This window comes from Schistocerca cancellata, chromosome 9 (assembly GCF_023864275.1).
Source record: "Schistocerca cancellata isolate TAMUIC-IGC-003103 chromosome 9, iqSchCanc2.1, whole genome shotgun sequence".
Lineage (NCBI taxonomy): Eukaryota > Metazoa > Arthropoda > Insecta > Orthoptera > Acrididae > Schistocerca > Schistocerca cancellata.
In genome coordinates, this window is record NC_064634.1 from 206,041,598 (window position 1) to 206,055,022 (window position 13,425).

Consider the following 13,425-nt stretch of genomic DNA (forward strand, 5'->3'; position numbering starts at 1 on the left):
GGAAAGGATAGGCTGCTACTCAGCACGTAGAGAAGGTGTTGAGTTCAGACAGGCACAACACAAAAGTAAAAGAATAGCAGAAATACTTAAGCTTTCATATAAAGTGCTTCTCAGAAGCAGAATTCTCACACATTTATGCAACAGCGACTCATAAGGCTACTGTCTCTGGGTGCCAAGACCCAACCATTTGGAGAAGTAGCTGTGTGTGTGTGTGTGTGTGTGTGTGTGTGTGTGTGTGTGTGTTTGAGGGAGGAGGGGAGGGAGGGAGGGAGGGAGAGAAGGAGGGAGGGAGGAGGGGAGAGGGAGGGGAGAGAGAGAGAGAGAGAGAGAGAGAGAGAGAGAGAGAGAAAGCAAGCAAGTGGTTGTGCGAGTTCTATTTCTCAGGAATGACTTTGCCTAAAAGCTTAAATATTTCTTGTATTTTTTTTTCTTTTACATTGTGCATGTCTGCAGCTTAATGCCTCCTCCATGCTGATTAGAAGCAATCTATCTTTTCCATTTTGTTGTTATGACAATAGTTTGGTTTTATTCATTTACATGCTAAATGAATTGTGTTTCTCAGGGCATTGAAGAGAGAGGATGAAATAAAACGACAAATACTAAAAAAAGGTTTTTCCTCACTATAATATGGGAACTGTTTTTTTACAGATTATTTTAATATCTTTTACAGATTGTGTTAATATCTTCAAAATTTATATCAAACTTTTGTGGCAATGAATATCACGAAGAAAGCAGTAACAATGGGTCAATACAGTTGAGATTATTTTCTGAATAATGTTGAACCAACATAAAATAACACTGCAGTGACTGAAAGCAATATTTTTTTACCATTAACAAAACAATAAAGACATACAGCAGCTATTCAACCTGTACTGTATATCTCACACACTCTCTGTCCAATATCACTGCCAACAACTTTCAAGATAGCAAAAATTTATGTGTAACTTATTTTATATGTACCTACAGCTTGACAAATAAAATTAAGTTGTATAGTTGGAGGATAGTTTGATCAACTGCTCTGGTCCAGAATTAATTTTGAAGATATACCTTCCTCTGTTCTTGAAATGATTGTAGACTTAGAGGAAATCAGCTTTTATGTACCACCATTATATGGTATAGCTTATGTCTGCCATTGTTAATGCAATCAGAGTATTGAGTTGCATGGCAACACAATTTTTGTAACTAATGTGTAGCTGTATTTGATGTTTATAGAACATATTTTATACACCAGAATAACCAACAAATCAAAGAAATGACAGCTTCCTATATTAAGAGTGTAAAACCAGCATTTACAAGGGCTGTTCGATAAAGAATTATCTTTTTTTTTTTGGGAGGGGGGGGGGGGGGGTTCATGATGAAGGAGATTTCCACACTGAGCTTTGCTGTTTATTCTCAGGATCAAAATGATGAAGCCAAGTTTCATCAGCATTGATTAGATTTGAAAGAAACTCTGGATTTTCCTCTGACATCAACTTAAATGGCATGCGGACCAGCAAGCAAATGTCCTTTTGTTCGGGAATCAACAATCTTGGAAACCATCACGCACAGGCATGTGTCGTGTAATTTTTCTGTCACCAATGTGTGGGTGGCACCCAATGAAATGTTCAGTATTTCAGAAAGTAATATTAAGGTAATTTGTCAATTCTCTCTCACAATGACGGCAGCACTGTGGATGTTTTCTTCCGTAAGAGCAGTAACTGGAGCATCGGGTCCACCTTCGTTTGAAATTGATTGTCTCCCCTCTTTAAACATTTTAAATCACCTTTGAGCTGTGCTGTAGGGAAGAACAATCTCTCTGTTGGCCTCCTGTAACATTGTATAGGCCTCAGCTGAAGATTTGTTGAGGCAAAGGCAGAATTTCAAAGCCACATATTGTTCCTCGCGTCTTACCTCCTTTACAGTGGTAGGCGATACTGAGCATGTCTGACCTTGCCTGCCTCTCACAGGCGGAAACCAGGAGTTCCCACAATGAAATTACTACGGCGTGTTTATTGTACATTAAGCTAACAGAATATCATAAGATTAAACTCTAGTGTGAGAAATCATGACCACAAAAAAATTATGATCATTCTTTATTGAACAGTCCTTGTCTATTCAGATGTGGCCAAAATAACTCTTTAATGATAAAAATGTATATGATGTCTATACAGTTAAATATAACACTGGACACCATAAAGAAAATGAATAAATATTGTATTTTAGTTCTTAATGTTTCCGTTAGTAGGAATCCTTCAAGGACAAGAAACACTTCTTGAGGAAGAGCTTTCAGTTAAGACCATAATACACAAATGAATAACAGTAAAATTAATATAAATGTGACAAAGTTATGCAGGAGGCAGGTGACTATTATTGTAATAATCAGTAGTTCTGCATTCAGGCTGACTGATCACAATGGTAAATTTCAAACATCAGGTAAGGAATGTGTTTCAGAATGTATCCATTATCAAACATCTACAAAAAATCAGATACAAAAATATTTTATAAAACATGGTAATGGATAGCTACAGTGCTCCACTTCTATTGAAATCACCTGGCATAAACTGTACTATACCTACCCAGGAGCAATTGCTGCAGATGCATATGAGTTTAAAATTGTAAGTGATACAAACATTCACTGACTACAGTCACAGTTCTGCTGAGTGCAGATCAAGATGTCATTTTTGTCACCAGGTGGAATTACAAAATGTGTAGTGGTGCCAAGGCACATCAACTAATGTACATTTATCACATCATGTGGCTAATAGTTGTGAACCAACTTATTACGAAATAAATATTTTCTTCATACAAATGGTAATGATAATTTTACAATGATAACTTATTATAAAAGAAATACTTTCTTTATACAAATCATAATGATAATTTTACAATGATAAAAGGTTACACCAAATATTTGTTTAAATTTGGGAGTATTGCATGGTGTCACACATCATCGAAAGCTAAAATCACAATAACTGTGTGATATGACGAGTGGAAAAAATTAAAATATAAAATAGCAATATAAACATGCCACAATTTTAAATACAGGTAGTAAGACAGGGGAAGGGAATTGCAATATTTTTTGTAAAAATTAAGACAGTCCATCTGTCAGACTCAAATCTGGTATCAGATAGTACCCAACATGCACTACTGCACTTACATCAAATAGTAGAACCATTTTCTGCTAATGAGCACAACCAGTTTTTTATGAAACATTGGAAATATTTTAGTATAAGCAACATTTTAGTCCAACCTATGCTTGATAAAGTAACTGGTTGTGTTCACTGGCAGAAAATGGTTCTTCTATTTGATGTGGCATTAGTGCATATTGGATACTTTCTGGTACCAGATTTGAGTCTGACAGATGGGCTGTCCTAATTTTAACAAAAATATTGTATTCCCCTTCCCCCATCTTACTTTCTGTATTTAAATTTGTGGCAGATGTTTGTACTGCTATTTTAGACTTTAATCTTATTTTGCTTGTTATATCTCACAGCTGTGATTGATTGTAGCTTTTGATGGTGAGTGGCACCCTGCAACACTCCTGAATTTAAACAAATATTTTGTGTGGCCTCTTAACAATGAAAGTCACCATTACCAATTGTATAAAGAAAATATTTCTTTTATAATAAGTTGATTCACAACCATCAGACACACAGTATAATAAGTGTACATTAATTGATGTGCCTTGGTGCCGCTATACATTTTTCAATGCCATCTGGTAGCAAAAATGTGTTCTTGGGCCATCTGGTAGCAAAAATGTGTTCTTGGTATGCACTCAGCACAATTAGGACTGAAGTCTGTGAATCTTTGATTCACGTGCAACTTGAAACACCATACCTATGTGCCGCAATCACTCTTGGGAAGGTGTAGTAAAGTTTATGCCAAGTGATTTCAAAGTGGAGTGCTGTAGCTACCCACTGTCATGTTCTTTTTTTTTTTTAAGTGGCTTTCTGTAGAAATCTGATGGTGAATAAATTCTGAAATGTGTCATATGAGCAATAAAGTCATTCTTTGCCTGGTGTTTGACTTTTACGATTGTGACATAGTCAACCTGAATGCAGAACTAGTGATTATTAACAGTAAAATTGACTGGCTGTGGGATAAAAGTTGAATTTTTGCAAAATTAGCTTTTAAGGAGATTTGGGATTTATTGCAGTTAAGAACTTATGTATCTTTTCTTTCACAACAGAAACCACAGCCTGAACCGCAACGTACTTTTGTAAGTAGGAATGTTTCTGTGTACATTTATGTTACGTGTTGCACAATGTTCATGAAATAGCAAACTTCTCCTACATCTAACACTGTGTTTGACAGCATTTCCTTGTAATTCTAATGAGGTCTGTTCCATATAATTCGAAGACCAAGTTTTTTTTACTAAAAGAGACTGATAGTCGGAGCTAAAAACAAAAAACAGGACATGTATTTCAATTTTCCTTTGTAAACCTCTGTGCTAACATAGTTTGCAAAAATGGAGTGTATGTTTGATTTTTATAACCACATGGAAACAGAATGGCAACACATCATGGCTATGAGTTCAATCCAACAAAGAAAAAAAAATTGGGGGTGAATCATATGAGCAAGTACAGCAACTCACAGCACTAAAATAGCATTGAGCAATGGATTGAAGCAGATGTGGTTTTCCTTAAATAAAATTCAGCTAACAAACTTGTATACATTGAGGTGTACACAAATATCAGCTGCACACAGATACTATGTCTTTTCATGTTCCTATCATCCCATCTCACTGCTGCATCACCTTTTTTTGTGCACCTGTGGGTTGCTCAATAATGCTTCTATAGAATGAGTTGTTGTCTTTACTCATACAACTATTTATATCTATGAACATGTGTGACAACTAATGAAATATACAATACATAACAGCTGAATTGTTTGAAAGTAATGTATGACTTCAGTTTCATAAGTTGTGTTTGCTAAATATTAATACAAATTATTTACAGAAGAATGGAAAAACTGACAATAGTCAACTTCAGGGAAGATCAGTTAGGGTTCTGGAGAAATGCAAGGACATCCAAGGCAATACTGACCCTACAACCTATCCTAGAAGACAGGTTGAAGAAAGGCAAAATACATTTATAGCATCTGCAGTTTTAGAGAAAACTTTCAAAGTGTTCACTGGATTACACACTTGAAAGTACCAGGGATCAAATAGGGGGAGTGAAAGGCTGTTTATCCATATATTGTTCAGTATGTACACACAGCAAGCAGAAAGGAAACAAAAGTGAAATTTGGAAAGGTAATAAAGTTCAAGGAGAAGAAACTAAAAATTTAAGGGGTCAATGACATTGAAATTCTGTCAGAGATTGCACAGGATTTGGAAGAACATTTGAATGGACTGGATAGTATCTCAGAAATAGATTGTAAGATGAACATCTACAAAAGTAAAACAAGGGTAATGGAAGATAACTGAATTCAGTCAGGCAATGCTGAGGGAATTAGTTTAGGAAATGAGATACTAAAAGTAGTAGATGAAAATGATGATGGCTGGAGAACATATGATATGAAATGAAGAGTGCCAATTGCAAGAAAAGTAGTTCTGAAAAAGAGATATTTAACATTTAATATCAGTTCATAAGGAAGTTTTTTCTGAAGGTCTTTCTCTGGAGTGTAGCCTTGTATGGAAGTGAAACGTGGAAAATAAGCAGTTCAGACAGGAAGCTTTTGAAATGCTGTGATATAGAAAAATGCTGAAGATTAGATGGGTAGATTAAATAACTAATGAGGAGGTACTGAATTGAAATGGGGAATATTTGCGCCACATCTTGACAAAGAGTAGCAACTGGTAGGACACATCCTTAGGCATCAATGAATTCTCAGCTCAGTAATGGAAGGAAGAGTGGGAGGTTACAAATTATAAGACGTCTAAGGTGGATCTTCAACGATTAGAGCATGCCAGGACAATGTAAACAGATGTGCTAGTGTGCATTTTATTGAGTACTGTTTTTTTTAATGATTTTAAATTTTTAATTTATTACAGACCTTTATATAATGTGCTACATCTTATCTATACAACAACTTGATATAAGGTCCAACTCATAATGAACACAATTTATAACAAAAGTTTTTGAAGACCTGAAGATAACAGCAATGTCTGTCAAAACCAGCTGTTTACAAACAGAGGAAATTTTTATGAAATCAATCTTTCTAGCAGTTGTAAAGGTAACACCAGTAACCCAACTGGCCTAAGATATTCAGATTGTCTCCTTCTTTGCCATCTTTTGACAGGCAACTACTTGACTCTGCCATATCTTTGCTCAACTCTTCTGCCATATCTGTAGAATTTGGTATCTGGTCATATAGTTGTTGAAGAGCTGGATGGTCCATTTCTTTGTTATTAGGCCAAAATGCTTAAATTGCTCTGAATATCATCCAAACAAGCTGATTTTCCATTTTTATTCTGTTTGATAGCTTTCTCTAAATCAGCCAAGCTGAATGTTGTTATAGTTCTAATCCATCGATCCCTTTAGGTCTCTTTTATAGTGCAAATGACCTTGTTTACAGCTTCCACAGTTGCTTCACTAAAAGGATTTTCGTTAACTAAATTGCAGTGTTCTGTAAGTAGAACAACTTGGTCTGATGTGAGACTACGTAGACAAGATTTTTTTTTTTTTTTTTTTTTTAGGGCGCACAACTTCAATGGTCATTAGCGCCCTGGCTACTCTAAGAATGCACCGCGAGGCACAAGTTGACAACAACAACTAAAAGGGAAAACACGATAAAAGACAGACTGACAGGCATAGGATTAAAAAACAACATCATCAAATGTCCTTAGCGAGGTTTGTCAAATTGATAAAACAAAGAACACGAGCAGCTGTTCGTGGGTCATCCGCTAAAATGGCATCGAAAGTATTAGGCAGGTTAAGATCGAGGCGCAGTGTGTTAAGATCTGGACAGGACATTAAAATGTGTCTAACCGTCAGCAAGTGCCCACATGGGCAGAACGGCGCCGGCGCAGCCGTCAGCAGATGGCGATGGCTGAACCGGCAGTGTCCAATTCTTAACCGGGCTAAAACGACCTCCTCCCGCCGAGAAGGGCGTGAGGAGGACGTCCAAGCCACGGGAAGAGGTTTTAAGGCCCGAAGCTTGTTGTCGGTAAGTGCAGCCCAATCGGCATGCCACAGCGATAAGATGCGCCGACAAATGACCCTGCTAAAATCGGACGAAGGGACACAACAAGAAGCTGTCCGAGGCTGGATGACCGCAGCCTTGGCCGCAGCATCTGCAGCTTCATTCCCAGGGATACCGACATGGCCAGGAACCCACATAAAGCTAACCGGAGAACCGACGTCCACCAGCTGCTGAAGAGAGCTTTGGATCCGGTGTACGAAAGGGTGAACCGGGTACGGATCACTGAGGCTCTGGATGGCGCTCAGGGAATCTGAGCAGATGACATAAGCAGAATGTCGGTGGCGGCAGATGTAAAGAACAGCCTGGTAGAGGGCAAAGAGCTCAGCTGTGAAGACCGAACAATGGCCATGGAGCCGGTATTTGAAACTTTGTGCCCCGACAATAAAGGAACACCCGACCCCGTCATTGGTCTTAGAGCCATCTGTATAAATGAAAGTCATGTTGATGAACTTCGAACGAAGTTCCAAAAAACGGGAGTGGTAGACCGAACCGGGGGTGACCTCTTTTGGGAGCGAGCTTAGGTCAAGGTGAACGCGTACCTGAGCCTGGAGCCAAGGTGGCGTGCGGCTCTCGCCCACTCGAAAGGTTGCAGGGAGTGAAAAATTAAGGTGTTGTAGGAGGCGACGAAAGCGAACACCAGGGGGTAGCAGGGCAGAGACATACAACCCGTATTGACGGTCAAGAGAGTCGTCAAAAAAGGAACGATAAGACGGATGGTCGGGCATTGACAGTAGCCGACAGGCATACCGACAAAGCAGTATATCGCGCCGGTAGGTGAGTGGCAATTCGCCAGCGTCAGCATGAAGACTCTCTACGGGACTGGTATAAAATGCTCCGATCGCAAGTCGTAAACCCCGATGTTGTATGGAGTTGAGGCGGCGTAAGATGGATGGCCGTGCAGAGGAGTATACGAAGCTCCCATAATCCAGCTTGGAGCGGACGATCGACCGATATAGACAAAGTAGGACGGTTCGATCCGCTCCCCACGACATACCACTGAGAACACGGAGGACATTTAAAGAACGGGTACAACGGGCGGCCAAATATGACACATGTGGAGACCAGCTAAGTTTCCTGTCAAAGGTAAGGCCTAAAAATTTGGTTGTCTCCACGATTGGGAGAGCAACGGGACCGAGTCGTAAGGACGGTGGGAGAAACTCTTTGTAGGGCCAGAAGTTAATACAGACCGTCTTCTCGGCAGAAAAACGGAAGCCATTGGCAACACTCCAGGAGTAAAGACGGTCAAGAGAACGCTGAAGACAGCGCTCCAGGACACGTGTACACTGCGCGCTGCAATAGATGGTAAAATCGTCCACAAAAAGGGAGCCTGATACATCAGCTGGGAGGCAATCCATTATTGGATTGATCGCGATGGCGAAGAGAGCGACGCTCAAAACTGAGCCCTGTGGCACCCCATTCTCCTGGCGAAAGGTGTTGGACAGGACAGAACCCACACGTACCCTGAACTGTCGATCCATTAAAAAGGAACGAATAAAAAGAGGGAGGCGACCGCGAAGGCCCCATGTATGCATGGTGCGGAGAATGCCCGCCCTCCAACAGGTGTCGTAAGCCTTCTCCAAATCAAAGAACACAGCCGCGGTCGGGCGCTTCCGCAAGAAGTTATTCATAATGAAGGTCGACAAGGTAACCAGATGGTCAACAGCAGAGCGGCGCCTACGAAATCCACATTGTACATTGGTAAGTAGGCGTCGAGACTCGAGCAGCCAAACCAATCGAGAGTTAACCATTCGCTCCATCACTTTACAGACACAGCTGGTAAGCGAAATAGGTCGATAACTGGAAGGCAAGTGCTTGTCCTTCCCCGGCTTAGGAATCGGGACAACAATAGACTCGCGCCAGCTTGCGGGAACATGTCCCTCAATCCAGATGCGATTGTATGTACGAAGAAGATAACCTTTACCCGCAGGAGAAAGGTTCTTCAGCATCTGAATATGAATAGAACCAGGCCCTGGAGCGGAGGACCGTGATCGGCCAAGTGCGGTTTCGAGTTCCCGCATGGTGAATGGGGCATTATAACTTTCACAATTCGAGGAGCGGAAGTCAGGTGGCCTAGCCTCCTCTGCCTGTTTGCGGGGGAGGAAGGCAGGGTGGTAATGAGCGGAGCTCGAAACCTCTGCGAAAAAGCGGCCGAAGGCATTGGAGACAGCCTCAGGGGCCACAAGGACTTCATTCGCGATCTTCAAGCCAGAAACTGGGGAGTGGACCTTAGTGCCAGATAGCCGGCGCAGGCTACCCCAGACAACAGAAGAAGGAGTAAAACTGTTGAAGGTGCTTGTGAAAGCAGCCCAGCTGGCTTTCTTGCTTTCTTTAATAATACGACGACACTGGGCACGTAATCGTTTATAATTAATACAATTCGCCACTGTAGGGTGGCGTTTAAAGGTGCGTAAAGCACGTCGACGAGCATGTAAAGCGTCTCTACATGCTGCGGTCCACCAGGGGACCAGTACGCGACGTGGAGAAGAAGTGGGGTGAGGGATGGAATATTCAGCAGCAGCGAGAATGACTTCCGTGATGTGTGCGACCTGACGATCGCAGCTTGTGAAGGTTTGATCCTGAAAGGTCGCCCTGGAGATGGTCCAACTAGAGGAGCACGGAGAGGGAGTATGCTGCAGGAGATGGATAACACACGGGAAGTGGTCGCTCGAATATGTATCAGCAAGTGCATACCACTCAAACCGGCGTGCAAGTTGGGGAGTACATATAGAGAGGTCTAAATGGGAATAGGTGTGAGATGTGTCCGAAAAAAAAGTAGGGGCGCCAGTATTGAGGCAGACAAGATTGAGCTGGTTGAAAAGGTCTGCTAACAAGGAGCCCCTCGGGCAGGATGCTGGAGAGCCCCAAAGGGGATGGTGGGCATTGAAGTCTCCAGTTAACAAAAATGGTGCAGGTAGCTGAGCAATAAGTTGCATCATGTCTGCCCTGGTAACGGCAGATGACGATGGAGTGTAAACGGTACAAAAGGAAAACGTAAAAGTGGGGAGAGTAATGCGGATGGCAACTGCCTGCAGGCCGGTGTGCAACGTGATGGGATCGTAGTAAATATCATCCCGGACCAGCAACATAACCCCTCCATGAGCTGGGATACCTACCACAGGGGGTAGGTCAAAACGCACAGAGGTGTAGCGTGCCAAGGCAATTTGATCGCATGGGCGTAGCTTCGTTTCCTGGAGGGCTACAACGAGCGGACGATGCAAGCGGAGCAGCAACTTCAAGTCCTCTCGGTTGGAGCGAATGCTGCGAATATTCCAGTGAATAAGTGCCATCGTAAGAAAAGGAAGATGAGAGAAGGGGTCACCTCGAAGGCCGCTTAGGGCCTGGCTTCGAGCGAGCACTGCCGCCACTATCAGTAGGCGGACAGTCATCGTCCATGGGGTCTATAGGGTCATCGGCCATCTCGGGAGGATGGCCGGGAGGGGGAGCTTCCTCCGCCGGTGAACGGCCAGATGTACGGCTACCAGCGGTGCGGCCAGGCGAAACGGATGACGGCCTGGGGCAACAACCGCTGGGTGGCGCAGGAGAAGAAATGCGCCGTGGTGGAGAAGGAGAACTGTGCTTCCTATGCGCCTTTTTGGAAGGACGTTTGGTGGAAGTACCGGTCGAAGGCTGGGAGGTCGAGGGACGGAGGAAGTCTGCACGGGATGGTTCCTTCTTGAAGGAACGTGCATCTGACTTCGGGGTCTTCGACTTAGCAGAAGCTGAGGAAGGGGCTGGTGTCTGTGGGGTGATGGGAGGAAGAGGAGACGTCGACCGCGCGATCTTAGCACTGGCCGAACGGACGACCGTGGTGCTGAAGGTCAGATCGCATGTCTGGGTTGCTACCTCCTGGGTAGTCCGAGGAGAGGCGAGGACAGTACTGTATTTCCCCGCTGGGAGCAGCGTGGGCTTCCTACTAGCCAATAGCTTGCGAGCAGCCGAGGTGGACACTTTCTCTTTGACCTGAATTTCTTGGATACAGCGTTCTTCCTTATAGACAGGACAGTCGCGGGAGGATGCGGCATGGTCACCCTGACAGTTCACACAACGAGGAGACGGAGGTGGACAGTCACCCTCATGGGCATCCCTGCCACAAGTGACACATTTAGCCGCATTGGAACAAGACTGTCGAGTGTGACTGAAACGCTGACACTGGTAGCAGCGCGTAGGTGTCGGGACATAGGGGCGAACAGAAATAACCTCGTAGCCCGCCTTGATGCGCGATGGCAGCTTAACACTATCGAAGGTCAAGAAAAGTGTCCGGGTCGGTACAAGGTCATTGTTGACCTTTTTCATGACCCGATGGACAGCCGTCACGCCCTGCTCAGCGAGGAAAGATTGAAGCTCCTCGTCAGTCAATCCGTCGAGGGAGCTAGTATAGACTACACCACGAGACGAATTCAAAGTTCGGTGGGCCTCCACCCGGACAGGGAACGTGTACAGGAGGGTGGCCCGAAGTAGTTTTTGTGCCTGAAAGGCACTCTCAGTTTCTAGTAATAAGGTGCCGTTACGCAACCTGGTACAAGATTTGACAGATCCGGCTATGGCATCTACGCCCTTCTGAATAACGAAAGGGTTGACAGAGGAAAAATCCTTTCCGTCCTCAGATCGAGAAACTACGAGGAACTGTGGGGCAGGCGGTAGTACTTTTGTCACTGTTGGCTGGTCACGTTTCCGTTTGTGGGTCGAAGTCGAGAGAGATGGAGTAGAATCCATTGCGGAGGAATCCCCCATGATTGCCAGCGTCTCCGATGGCGCGCTCCTTCTTTGTGGGGACCCTCTCAGAGGGCACTCCTGCCTTAGGTGAATGTTTACACCTCAGGTCACACCTCCCGAGAAACAGACGGAGGGACCAATCGGCATGGTCAGAAGGTATCAGCTCAGGCAATCACCCCTCCCCGGGCCTGGCCTTTACCAGGGGGTACGCGCGTGCCTTACATGTCTACCCAGGGCGGGGACTTACGCGTTACCCCGTCACCGGCTACGCGTGCGAACGCGTGGGTCGGCCTTCAGGCACGCACAGGGAGGAAGGAAGAAGAGAAAAAAGAAGAGAGAGAGGGAGAAAGAGGACAGACTGTCTCAAACGCCAAGGCGGAGACCAGAGAAGGCAAGGAGAAGAAGGCAATGAGAAGGCAAGGAGAAGGCAAGGAGAAGAAGGCAATGAGAAGGCAAGGAGAAGAAGGCAATGAGAAGGCAAGGAGAAAAAGGCAATGAGAAGGCAAGGAGAAAAAGGCAATGAGAAGGCAAGGAGAAAAAGGCAATGAGAAGGCAAGGAGAAAAAGGCAATGAGAAGGCAAGGAGAAAAAGGCAATGAGAAGGCAAGGAGAGGTCAAGGGAAAGAGTAAGGAAGACAGTGAGGTGGAGAAGAGCAAAGAAAGGAACCAACAAAAGGAAGGAAGAAACGAGAAGTGAAAAAACCAAAAAGACCACGATTATAGGTCGTGGAACCGTCCGTCTCCGGACGCAGGCGCTAACTACCCCCGTGAGGGGGATGGACTCCTTTTAGTCGCCTCTTACGACAGGCAGGAATACCTCGGGCCTATTCTAATCCCTGGACCCGCAGGGGGGGTAGACAAGATGTCCAGTACTGGTAAGGTATAAATATTCAGGAGTATCTCTTTACAACTGCAGTGAAAGTGTCTGGAATAGATGCCATTGAAGATACTTTAACATCCAATAATTCTGCAAATTTCAACTATTCTGATTTGTTAAATTGTACCTTCTACAGAAAGGTACTTTCTGAGGTCTAACTACAGCAAATAGTTTTCACATTATTGGTCTACACTGTCAGTTTGTTATTGAAGTGCAAATAGATTTTACACATTATGGACTAATACTGCTACTAATGATTATGAGATCAGGGTTGTATCTGCACATCCACCTGCCACTGTTGAATGATGCAGCTAGTTTTGCATCATTGACTAGAGTAAGATGATGCATTTGTGTCCATTCTTGCACTGCTGCACCATTCTCATCTTATTATCATAGCCCCTGCCCCATTCTCATTTCATTATCATACCCCATAACTTGATATGATTGTTGAAATTACTCATCACAATCTGTGTATTTTTGTTCTGCAAACTGAGTAGTTTATTAAAAGTAAATTCAGTGTCAGCTGGTTTTTACAGTGTTTCACTGGTACAATTAACCATTTCTTTAGTAAGAATTTCAATATCATTGACCATCCCCATGAGTGATGATGACTTCCAAGCAGAATGAAACACAATTAAACAAACAGCGACATGCCATAAAAATTATAATGGTTACAATCTTGTCTTGATGGACTTCATACTGCATAAAAAA

The 13,425-nt window shown here is 43.4% G+C and overlaps 1 protein-coding gene across 3 annotated transcripts in view; it reads left to right on the plus strand.

The window, feature by feature from the left end:
• The window catches only part of LOC126101567 (PDZ and LIM domain protein 3), a 384,428-nt gene that overhangs the window by 354,197 nt on the left and 16,806 nt on the right, over positions 1-13,425 (plus strand). For 2 of the 3 annotated variants that reach the window (XM_049912214.1, XM_049912215.1), the window contains exon 8: positions 4,169-4,198. The exons of the other annotated variant lie outside the window; for it this stretch is intronic. In XM_049912214.1, coding sequence (XP_049768171.1) covers positions 4,169-4,198 — 30 coding nt within the window. The remainder of the gene's footprint in view (positions 1-4,168; positions 4,199-13,425) is intronic. 3 annotated transcript variants of the gene reach the window in all.